The sequence below is a fragment of the Haliotis rubra genome, unplaced genomic scaffold (genome assembly GCF_003918875.1).
Source record: "Haliotis rubra isolate DU_JTF1 unplaced genomic scaffold, ASM391887v1 Scf37, whole genome shotgun sequence".
NCBI classification, from domain to species: Eukaryota; Metazoa; Mollusca; class Gastropoda; order Lepetellida; family Haliotidae; genus Haliotis; species Haliotis rubra.
Genome location: NW_025767046.1, coordinates 2580622 through 2593383, shown reverse-complemented (window position 1 = coordinate 2593383; position 12762 = coordinate 2580622). Strand labels below are relative to the sequence as shown.

Sequence of the window (12762 nt, the reverse complement as noted above, 5' to 3'; positions counted from 1 at the left end):
AAACCTGTTGCTGTTCCAGTGCATGTGATGGTCGTATCTGGAGAGGAAGTAAATAAAGTTTGTAGCTTTACCAGAAAGTTAATGTGCAAGATGTTTCAGAAAGGATGCAAGGGATTATTTGTCCCAGATTGATAGTCCCAGATAATTAATTCTATTCTCTGAAAGGGGACAAACAGTCTTATGTTTACAAAAGACACACGTATTGTAAAGACATCCAACATGTCAATGTACAATGTGTATTTTGGCATGAACATCAAAGATTACATTAACAATATTTTCTACATCATATAATTCAAGAAGTTAAACGTCCTATGAAACACAAAACGGGTTCATTTTACTCTAGTTAAATAGTGTTTGTATTGGAAATTATATTAGCAAATATTACTCACTCAGGAGAGGGTTGACAATGTTCTGGCCCCATCCTGCTCCTACTTGACCCCAACCTGCTCCACCAATTCCCAGTCCATGGGTACCAAGTCCACGTCCTCCAAGTCCAATTCCACCAACTCCAAATCCAGCTTGACCCCAAGACCCTCCTGCCTGACCCAAACCAAATCCTGCATTAGCTTGACCAACACCTGTATTGCTCTGTCCAAAACCTTGACCCAAAACCAGGTGAGCTATGACAGATAGAAGAGCTACTGCGAAGAAAGCCATGGTAGAACTGTACTCGAGAAGAACCTGAGTTAATGTTTGGTTATCTATCTGACTGGGTTTATATACCACTACAGGTATAATAAGATGGTAATTAATTACGTCAGAGAAATTAAAGAACACCCTTTCGGAAGTCCTATCCCGTGCACCTATGTAATTAAGGACTGGCTTTCCCAGATGAATTATATACCATACATTCATCAATATGCAACTCCTTCACCCAAGACATTTCACTGCCCGCGTTCACTCAGATTACGCAATGCTGTGATTCACATATTCAGTTATGTATAATGATTCTTTAATCGTTTTATTGTCCTACACGGTTTAATCACTATAATTACTTTAACGATCGTGCATTGCTTCCTTATCTAGAAAATGCTATAAAATATGTCTGTATTCATTCGTCACTATAGGGTGATAATTTGCATTGATAATATTTGATGAAGTATGAACAATATATGCATGTTTGTAACTATGATGTCTTTCAGTCGCATTTAGAATTTGTACATAGATGTCCAAGATATTTTTATGGATTAAACTTTTTTATTTCCCTCACAACGGTTCGGGACCATTCCAGATCCCTTCATCAGGTATAGTATAGTCTTTATTCGTGTAAATGTAGGCCATCGGCCAATGGTACAACGTTATACATTGGCAGCCTTCAAGCTGTAGCGACAACGATTGTTAGCATAGAAGATAAACATGGCAAGATTTCTTAAAACAAGAGGAGTAGCATTACTCATCAGTCGATTAAATTTACACAAGGTTGGATGGGTGAAAACATCGACAGGGATAAAACGTTTACGTAGATCATCATAGACAGTACAAATCAGTAAAAGTGGTACTCATTTTTTACATAATTACAGGAACACATTTCACACAATCTTGAGTTTTTTTATTTCTTTATATATCCACCTTCATCAGGTGTACTCAGTAGTGAACATCATTCCACCTGATGAAGGGGCCTGGAATGGTCCCGAAACGTCGTGTTTCTGACTAGTTTACAATTTCTAAGCTTTTAATTTCTAACCATAATGTTAAAACTATGTTTCTTTATGATCAAATTATTATTACCAGGATTAAATTCCTATTATTTTTGTCAAAGGCAGAAAATGTTTCTTGGTCACAAATTAGTGGTGTGACGATTCATCGATACGCATCGATGCATCGATCAATGGGCCGCCGATACAGTGAATCGATACAAAGTTTTACATTGTCGTATATCCCGATACGATACTTCACAAGGGCCACGATACATCGATTTTTAACTTTGAATATTGCCGAATCGCGATATCTGTCAAGAAAAAACAACTTACTTTTGTTTGATGATTAAAATATATGCTTACTTATTTTCCCTTCTTAAGTAAACGTTTTTTTCGGAAATTCTTGCGTCAAGAACTGTGTCAGCGCTCGCATGTTATTAACATTCACATAGGCCGTGTATAAACTTGATTATCTCGTTTCCGAATGAATATTGAAAAACGCTGGCGGAATTTGACGAAATACTTAAATGGTTTTGCTTTGATCTTAAGGTGTTTGGGTGTTAGAATTAAGGATTTTAGTATCGTGATACGTATCGTATAGCCACCCTTATATCGGGATTCGTATCGTATCGCAGCTTCAGTGAACAATACCAGCTCTATTACATATTCAAGACTCAATATTTTTCTGTGAACGGAAGAGCTTGACAAAGTTGTGTTCTTCAAAATATGTCCAGCGAAGCTCAGGCAGAACAACCTACTTCGGAATCATTATCAATCAATTATTTTTGAAACATCCAAACAAGACTTGTTTTGGATTTACAATACGTTCATAAACAATTTCACACAATCTTGAGTTTTTTTATTTCTTTATATATCCACCTTCATCAGGTGTACTCAGTAGTGAACATCATTCCACCTGATGAAGGCCTGAATGGTCCTGAAACGTCGTGTTTCTGACTAGTTTACAATTTCTAAGCTTTTAATTTCTAACCATAATGTTAAAACTATGTTTCTTTTATGATCAAATCATTATTACCAGGATTAAATTCCTATTATTTTTGTCAAAGGCAGAAAAATGTTTCTTTGGTCACAATTAGTGGTGTGACGATTCATCGATACGCATCGATGCATCGATCAATGGGCCGCCGATACAGTGAATCGATACAAAGTTTTACATTGTCGTATATCCCGATACGATACTTCACAAGGGCCACGATACATCGATTTTTAACTTTGAATATTGCCGAATCGGGATATCTGTCAAGAAAAAACAACTTACTTTTGTTTGATGATTAAAAATATATGCTTACTTATTTTCCTTCTTAAGTAAACGTTTTTTCTGGAAATTCTTGCGTCAAGAACTGTGGCTCGCTCGCATGTTATTAACATTCACATAGGCCGTGTATAAACTTCTGATTATCTCTTGCTCTGAATGAATATTGAAAAACAGCTGGCGGAATTTGACGAAATACTTAAATGGTTTTGCTTTTGATCTTAAGGTGTTTGGGTGTTAGAATTAAGGATTTTAGTATCGTGATACGTATCGTATAGCCACCCTTATATCGGGATTCGTATCGTATCGCAGCTTCAGTGAACAATACCAGCTCTATTACATATTCAAGACTCAATATTTTTCTGTGAACGGAAGAGCTTGACAAAGTTGTGTTCTTCAAAATATGTCCAGCGAAGCTCAGGCAGAACAACCTACTTCGAATCATTATCAATCAATTATTTTTGAAACATCCAAACAAGATTTGTTTTGGATTTACAATACGTTCATAAACATGCCACGCTGAATAAACCCTAATTCCAACACGAATGGGTGGGAAGTAATACCCTTAGGGAACATGTTCGTATTACATAATCAAGGTAGGGTTAGTCCTGTATGGTTCATTCCCATTATGACTACTCCTAATTTGACTACCCATACAATACACAGTCTGTTCCAGTCAAATGGGTTTTAATTAATATCACTAGTGTCACTTAAAAGTGACCCTGTAAATAATCGAGCCTGGACCAGACAACCCAGTGATCAACCGCATCAGTATCGCTCATGCGATGACATGTGTCAACCAAGTCACCGAGCCTGACCATCCGATCCCGACAGCCGCCTCTTACAACAAGCATGGGTTGCTGAAGACCAATTTTAACCCGGGTTCGCGGGTTCAACCCTAAACAGAGCTTGGGTAGCTGAGAATGGTTATCCCAGAATTTAGCATGCAAACAACTGAGCTCTTTCTTCGTGTAAGTTTGAATTACTTATGGTAAGACGCAAAATGCGGCTCCTTCTTCCATAGGGCATGTTTCAATCAAACGTATTTCGAACACCTGGTGTCGGATATTGCAGGTGTTGCATGTGAAGAGGCAATACAACCTTATTGTAGAGAGTGAGTGAGTATTGTTTAACGCATATTCCAGCAATATCACGACGGGGACACAAGAAATGGGCTTCAAACATTATGCCCATGTGGGGAATCGAAGCCGGGTCTTCAGCGTGACGAGCCAACGCTTTAACCCACTTTTACCCCACCGCCCCAGGTCTTATTGTAAATGTAAAAATATTTCACAGCAAATGGTTCAGCATATAAATTATTTCACAACATATTTACCGTTTAACAATAACTATTAAACAAGGCGTGACGGACCCGACAGGTTAACACTGTCCCGTGATGTTAAAATATATAATAAATCATAAACGTCTTCTTTGCTTCTAAATTTGTTGAATCTCTTCACTTGTGCTCGTAATTCTTGCAGCGGAATTCAACATCAAGATATCATTTTTAGTTTTTCACATGAGGAAATGCAATATTGTCTCGATCCGTGCTGATCCTGGATAAAATTGGTCTTCAGCAAATGAAAATAGCGATAAAGCGATAAAGTAGTGGGTGATTGAGTGAGCTACGGACACTAGAAATTGGCGTCACACATTGTACCCATGTGGGGAATCGTACCCGGCTTCGGTGTGACGAGCGGACGCTTTAACCACTAGGCTACCCCACCGCCCCTGTGAAGGACTGTGAAAAGGTTACAGGTTCATATCGCGCCGAGATTATATAAGTGTTGTTATCATGTAAGTGTTGCTGCTTGGCAAATATTGCAGTGAACTATGTTCATAACGAACAGACCGCCTCTGTGGTGTAGTGGTTAGAGCTTCCGCCCGGAGAGCGGAAGGTCGCGGGTTCGATCCCCGACCGCGTCATACCAAAAGACGTTGTTGGTTCCTGCCTGGCGCTCGGCATTAACGGGTACAACAAGGACTGGCCGGCTCGGAGTCAGTATAATGTGTCTGAGTGGGCTATTCATGCTTCACTGCGGCATGGTATCTCAGTGGGCTAGCACTACAAACAGCTTCAGTCTGGGCTAGCACAAGCAGCCGCACATACACATACACACGCACGCACGTCGTCATATGAGCGAAATATTCTCAAGCACGACGTTAAACCCAGTTTCACCTCACCTCATAACGAACACGAACACAGAACAAAGAAAGTTGACAATAAACGTATACATAGACTCTATGATAGACCTAATATTTGGCTAATTCAAATCCAAGCTATCGAATCCGATTATATTTGCAAAGGATGAATACACAAAGATAGTATGGGATGGGAGTGATTGTTTTGGTGTTGTATGTTTAACGCCACTCAAAGCAATATAATGAAGAAATGTAATATAGTTAGATAAATGCTGAATGAGCCATGAACAGCAAGCTAAAAAGCATACAATCACAGGAATGAGGTTGGAAATACTAAGTCTTAATTATCGTCAGAAAACAAATTCTTTTTCTTGTAAAGAGATGAATAGCTGTAAAGATTATATGAATTCATACCAAAAGACGTTGTTGGTTCCTGCCTGGCGCTCGGCATTAACGGGTACAACAAGGACTGGCCGGCTCGGGGTCAGTATAATGTGTCTGAGTGGGGTATTCATGCTTCACTGCGGCATGGTATCTCAGTGGGCTAGCACTACAAACAGCTTCAGTCTGGGCTAGCACAAGCAGCCGCACATACACATACACACGCACGCACGTCGTCATATGAGCGAAATATTCTCAAGCACGACGTTAAACCCAGTTTCACCTCACCTCATAACGAACACGAACACAGAACAAAGAAAGTTGACAATAAACGTATACATAGACTCTATGATAGACCTAATATTTGGCTAATTCAACCAAGCTATCGAATCCGATTATATTTGCAAAGGATGAATACACAAAGATAGTATGGGATGGGAGTGATTGTTTTGGTGTTGTATGTTTAACGCCACTCAAAGCAATATAATGAAGAAATGTAATATAGTTAGATAAATGCTGAATGAGCCATGAACAGCAAGCTAAAAAGTACAATCACAGTGAATGAGGTTGGAAATACTAAGTCTTAATTATCGTCAGAAACAAATTCTTTTTTCTTGTAAAGAGATGAATAGCTGTAAAGATTATATGAATGGATCAGTGAAGATCGGTGATGACTCCAGTGTTTTGGACTGACCTTTTATGTTTTAAACAACTTCATATCAAGTTATGTAAGGATGTTTGGAGAAAGTCACACTGATGTAGTTCTCAAACGTTTGTGCTGAAAAACCTTCCAACTTACTCATGCTGAATCCTGTAATGAAACCCTCGACCATAGATTAGATCAAAGGAACACAACTTATTCACATAGAACTGTGATGCCCCGTGTCTCCTCTTCACTAAGGGGGCGGTGGGGTAGCCTAGCGTTTAATGCGTCCCCAAGTCACGCTGACGACCCGGGGTTCGATTCCCGACGTGGCTAGAAATAGAAAATAAACTCATATATACAGTATATTTGGAAGGAGGTGAATAAAGGAGTTTGCATACAAATCATATGATTTATTCCATAAATAAATAAATTGTTAACATGACATCAGTCTTTGAGAATTTGCTGATTTTGCAGATACAATGTGTGAATCCCATTTCTGATGTCCTCCGCCGTGATATTGCTGGAACATTGCTAAAAGCTGAGTAAAACTAAACCCACTCATTCACTCTTCAGCCTTTGTCGAGATCATCAAATGTGTCATATATGGCTAGTTTCTGTCGTATTGAATAAAATCGACTAACTACAGTTGGAACCTACAGGTGCAATTATCATATTCATATTTACTCATTTCATTATCCTGATATGTATATATGTGCTATTTGCCTACATCTGCAGTTTGTGTTGTTACTTAATTTCTTCCTTCAAGCCATCAAACTCGGAGTCAGTATAATGTGTCTGAGTGGGGTATTCACGCTTCACTGCGGCATGGTATCTCAGTGGGCTAGCACTATACAACCAGCTTAAGTCTGGGCTATTACAAGCAGCCGCATGCACGTCGTCATATGAGCGAAATATTCTCAAGCACGACGTTAAACCCAAATTCACCTCACCTCGTCTTATTTCAAGCACTGTTTAAACCCAAATAATGCTCATATAATCGCCCTCTTATGAGTGCCAATAGTCCTAAATGGTGGTAAAAAACACCCTTCCATTGTGCGAAAGTGGAACTTCAATGTGACGTATTTGGGTAGAATGAAATTTTCGCTTTTCAGTCTATTCGTATTTGTGAAGCCCAATTTTGGTGTCTATCGCTGGAATATTGCTAACAGCGACTTCCTTTATAGTTCTACTTACAAACGACTAACTTTCAAAATCATCTATAACAGTATGTTCAAAGCATACATATTTACTCGTATCCCCCATCAATAAAAGTGATACGCAGTCAATTGCAACATGTATAGTGCAGACAGATTGTCAAAGTAAAAATGAATTCACAACTTCTGCTGCCACAGAAGTATGGGAGAACGATTTCGCATACCTTTGTCCAAACATGCCTGTATGGAAATGGTAATCCACACCACAGATATTCATGGACAAGGTATTGTAGTGTTATATTACAGTGTAAGCACTGCATATGAATAGTTCCATTCAAACCTATACTGAACCATAACACAAAAAAAGACGTGTGTCGAACTACGAAAGATGTTTAGACATCTTTAACTGATTTGCTTATACCAGGTATACTACGTCCCATGTTTACATGCTGTATTTGAACCACACGCACAAGAAGGCATATTTCTGCAGGCACTAATCTCAAAATGTCAAAAGTCACCCAATTGAACCCACTCAGCCACTGCAACTTTCACATCATGACATTGTGTATTCCTAGCTTTCAGCCTTGGGAGCCATGTCCATTTACGCTTGTCAGAGGGGTACACAAACTCATGATCTACACTGCTAGTTGTCCCACTTCTATTGTTGTGGAAGCCGTGATGGCTGGGTGGGTTAGACGGCTTTCTTTGTATGCTGGTGATTAGGTGCCTGGCACTGAGAGTGAAGTTCGAATTGTAATTCCAAACATAACATATGTTACATATGTTGACCACTTTCAAAATGGCGTTGTGTCCTTAAATGATGGCAACTGTTTCCACCATCAGATGTGACATTTCCACACCAGTGGGATTCATGCCCTCCAGCATCCCTGGTTGTAGAAGACCTCGGAAGTGACCAACTCAGTCAACACAGCTGAACAGATTGAATAAGGATTCAAATGTTTTATTCACCAAGTGTATATTCATTTTGTTGTTAAAAGCATTTCATTGTTTCAATCTGTACAGATGAGTCTTACATAAGATGTATGTATGTATGTATGTATGTATGTATGTATGTATGTATGTATGTATGTATGTATGTATGTATGTATGTATGTATGTATGTATGTATGTATGTATGTATGTATGTATGCATGCATGCATGTATGTACGTATGTATGTAACATGAAATAAAAATAATTAAATGTTGATTTCCTTAATATTTATTTCACTTTTTTAAATTAAAAATACATCTTAATGTAGAATAAATATCAATTATCGGCTCCCAATATGGGTCACGTAATAACCTGTAATTACCCATCCGTTTTTGCGTTAGAAACATCAACGAAACAGTACATTGAACGTCTTTGTATCCAAGATTGTAGTCAACAGGAACTCTCATATCAAACCCATGAGCTCGCATAAAAGCATTTGATATGAGCCATTCCTTTCTCTCTCAAAGCTATGGACAAACATGCATGTATGTGATATCCAATGCCTCTGTTCCTATCAAAGCTATGAGCCAGTATGCATGTATGTGATATCCAATGCCTCTGGTCCTATCAAAGCTATGAGCCAGTATGCATGTATGTGATATCCAATGCCTCTGGTCCTATCAAAGCTATGAGCCAGTATGCATGTATGTGATATCCAATACCTCTGGCCCTATCAAAGCTATGGGTATGCACATAATCTGTTTTGTCAATGTATTAGTTCGTACACGCTACACTATAAGTTCTAATATGAGAGACTTCAAAGATTGGTTCGTATCTCTAGTCGTAATATCAAACATCTGCCTTCTTGTACAGGAATAAATAATGATTATGCATGAATAATGGGACCTTGTCATATGTTATATGAAAATGAGACATTCAGCTACGATATACGTCCAATTGGGGAGATATGTTAATTTCCGATGCAAAGGAATAAATTTGAAATAATTTACATTAAATACGTTATAATCATCATGCAACATTCAGAATCTGATCATACAGGCCTTATGAGATGTGAAATGGTATGAGATGTAAAATATGAGAAATTCAATTATTATCGGACTATATTGATACATGTGTTCATAAATAAGAAAAAATATTCCCATAGTTTGCATTCATCATTTCATAACTCAACTTTTAAATAACTCAATTCTATGGAGGTGTTGGTGTAACAGCGTCTATGCTGTCGAAACCCAACTTGCAGCAGGCCAGGATAGGCTCCATACACACTTGACGTCCATCTGTACCAGTGGTCAAGGATGAACACACCTGAAAATCGATAACGTGTGTGGGTGAATGTGTATGCCATCGGATGACACCAGAGTAGAATGTTTAGGGGATAACTTATCTCACGATGAATTTGTACCAAAAGAGTTAGTGGTTTACCCAATTGAATCAAAAAGAACACTGGGACGTCTACGTCTCTGAACCTTTTAACATGTTAAACTTTTGTTTGAATTCAAATTTGACTCAAGTATCGCCCTCAAATCAATACATATACTGGACAAAATAAGTTAGGGATATTGGTATTTTTATTATTGATATTTTATCAGTGTGTCAATGAATAAATAGATCATTATTCATAATTTCAAAATTTACATATATCCCTAACTATTTTTGTCCAGTATATACACATTGCATATATAATTATTTGGATCATTTACCTTATTTGGAAAGCAATATTTTTACAGGATTTACTTACAGCCAGCCCACGTCCTCCATATCTCTCGAGCTCTCTGAACGGCAGGTTGGCAGTACCCAAGTCAACGATGGTCTCCTGGTTGGTAGTGAGGGTGACAGAGCTGACAACTCCGGGGGTGGTGGTCGTTCCGGTGCCCCATGAACCTTGTCCCCACTGCTGTCCCCATGGCTGACCCCACTGCTGACCAAGACCTTGACCCCACTGTTGACCAAGACCATGTCCCCACTGTTGACCAAGACCTTGACCCCATCCTTGACCAAGACCTTGACGTTGGCCCCAAACGTTGCTGTTGAAGAGACATTGTGTGATATCAAGATGCATTAGACAACGTCTCTTTACCGGTCGTGATAAAAGTTTTATTCAAGCGTAAAAATGTGAAAATTCTTTAAACACTCGTTGAACTTGTGTGGTTCAAACCCAAAACTACATAATACTTTCCTAATATTGTTTTAACTAATCCAACCCCATCCAAACGACCCATATGGCTGACCCCACTGTTGACCAAGACCTTGACCCCACTGTTGACCAAGACCATGACCCCATCCTTGACCTAGACCTTGACCCCACCGTTGGCCCCAAACGTTGCTGTAGGAAAGGCCATGAATGGTGTATACATTTACATTCTGTCTGTTTCTTTTAACATATTCATTTGAGTAATCGTTGACCCTTAAACGTCATTGTGAAGAAAACCTTTACGAATAATGGCAAACTAGAAATGGTACACACATGACTGTATAAATGGAGTAACCCACTCCTGGTTTGGAAACAGAAAGATCCTTACCTTCCAATAACAGGTCCGAGTCCATCAGAAGTACACCCAGCCTCCACACGTGACCTTTCAGTGATTACGAGGTTGTAGGTTCCTGATGCGGTTGTAGTCCTCAGAACGGCAGATCCAGACAAACCACTGCGAGATCGACCAAGCTGAAATCCAAAGAATATATGAATTATATTCACTGTGCTATGTGAACACCCTACTACGTTAAGTGTCGATTGCTGAGCTGTAGTGACCAAAGAGGCGGTGGGGTAGCCCAGTGGTTAAAGCGTTCGCTCGTCACGTTGAAGTCATTCCATTTGCAAACAAATAATCTCAAATATCACGAAGGAATTTAATCCCGTAAATAATGGGAACTATATCATAGAGTATTGTATCGCCACAATTCCGCTTACTGTCAATCAGGTCGAATCTTAATTAACCTGGGAACGGCCCAAAGTGGGCGTATAAGCCCCAATCAAACTTATGTGTCTGTTTCTTTCCTTCAAACAGGTTTCTCAAAGGCATACAATTGGATTGACCAAAACCATTTAGATGGAGCAACAGCTGTATTAGTTTAGTGTTTACTATTTTAGGTATACCCTTAACCCGAACATTTACCCCCTGACGGAACCTCCATCCCAACTAAACATGTTCCTGCTATGCCATGTCAATCTCAACCTGGTTTCACTGGAAGTCGATGAACAAAAGTAAAGACTACTTACACCCCATCCTCCCCAAGATGGCTGCATCCTCCTTAGGGTCGCAGAGAAGGCAAAACCAGTTCCTGTTCCAGTGCATGTGATGGTCGTATCTGGGGAGGAAGTAAATAAGGTTGGACACTTCGTATCATGCAATGTTCACATGCAAGTGGTGGCTTTAACACAAAGTAAATGTGCAAGCTTTCTTTCTGAAGCGACGCCAGGGATTATTAGGTTTGGTCACATACTCAACACAGAAAACTAATTTTATTCTCTAAATGAGGACAACCAATCTCATGTTTACAAAAGACTCACATATTGTACAGACATCCAGACATTGTCTGGGGCGGTGGGGTAGCCCAGTGGTTATAGCGTTCGCTCGTCATGCCGTAGACCCGGGTTCGATTCCCCACATGGGCACAATGTGTGAAGCCCATTTGTGGTGTCCCCCGCCGTGATATTGCTGGAATATTGCTAAAAACGGCGTAAAAACCATACTCACTCACTCCAGACATTGTCTGTATCATATCATTCAAGAAGTTAAACATCCTATGAAACACAGAACGAAGTTTACCCTATCTAGTTGTGTAGTGACTGTAACGGATATTATAATTAAACAATACTCACTCAGAAAAGGGTTGACAATGTTCTGGCCAAATCCTGCTCCTACTTGACCCCAACCTGCTCCACCAATCCCGCGTCCATGGGTACCAAATCCACCAACGCCAATTCCACCAACTCCAAATCCAGCTTGACCCCAAGACCCTCCTGCCTGACCCAAACCAAATCCTGCATTAGCTTGACCAACACCTGTATTGCTCTGTCCAAAACCTTGACCCAAAGCCAGGTGAGCAATGACAGATAGAAGAGCTACTGCGAGGAAAGCCATGGTAGAACTGTACTCGAGAAGAACCTGAGTTAATGCTGGTATCTATCTGATTGGGTTTATATACCACTACAGGTATGATAAGTGGGTAATTAATTATGTTGTAGAAATAAAAGAGTGCATATCGGAAGTCATATCCCTACGCACCTGATGTAATTAAGGACTGGCTGTGTTACGGCACGGTGTTTCATAATGTTACGTTCTTGACACGTTCCTAATCGTTCCTAACCTAAACAATGTTTATTTCAGACATGTATTCCACAATATCATTCACTTCATTAACGTGTACGTTATTTCCTTACCTAACAAAAATATTGTAAATAATTTATATTTAATTTTGATTTTGTTACCCTTCCCCCTTGACATCTCCGCCCAAACGCAAAGTATTCGGTACCGAAGCATTTAAAAGCAGTAAAATTATGTCAAACGCTACATAATGTGATAGGCATAAAAACCATGTCATAGTAAAAATATATAAGGTGCAAAAAACTCAACAC

The 12762-nt window shown here is 39.4% G+C and overlaps 1 protein-coding gene across 1 annotated transcript; it reads right to left on the bottom strand.

Annotated features, from left to right (window-relative positions):
• Window positions 1-9374: 9374 nt before the first annotated feature.
• Window positions 9375-12268, bottom strand: LOC124285811 (glycine-rich cell wall structural protein 2-like). The gene is made up of 4 exons (XM_046722078.1): window positions 12050-12268; window positions 10706-10848; window positions 9925-10210; window positions 9375-9491 (listed from the first exon to the last, which is right to left on the bottom strand). The coding sequence occupies exons 1-4, from the start codon at window positions 12266-12268 to the stop codon at window positions 9375-9377; spliced, it is 765 nt and encodes a 254-aa protein (XP_046578034.1).
• Between the last annotated feature and the right edge of the window lie 494 nt (window positions 12269-12762).

Bases quoted from the DNA above. Each gene is read 5' to 3' on its own strand.
- LOC124285811 (XM_046722078.1), bottom strand. From the start codon at position 12,268: ATGGCTTTCCTCGCAGTAGCTCTTCTATCTGTCATTGCTCACCTGGCT. The intron at 10,211-10,705 runs GTAAGGATCTTT...TCTCTTCAACAG, and splicing joins CTCGGACCTGTTATTGGAAG to CAACGTTTGGGGCCAACGTC. The intron at 9,492-9,924 runs GTAAGTAAATCC...ATCGATTTTCAG, and splicing joins ATGGAGGACGTGGGCTGGCT to GTGTGTTCATCCTTGACCAC.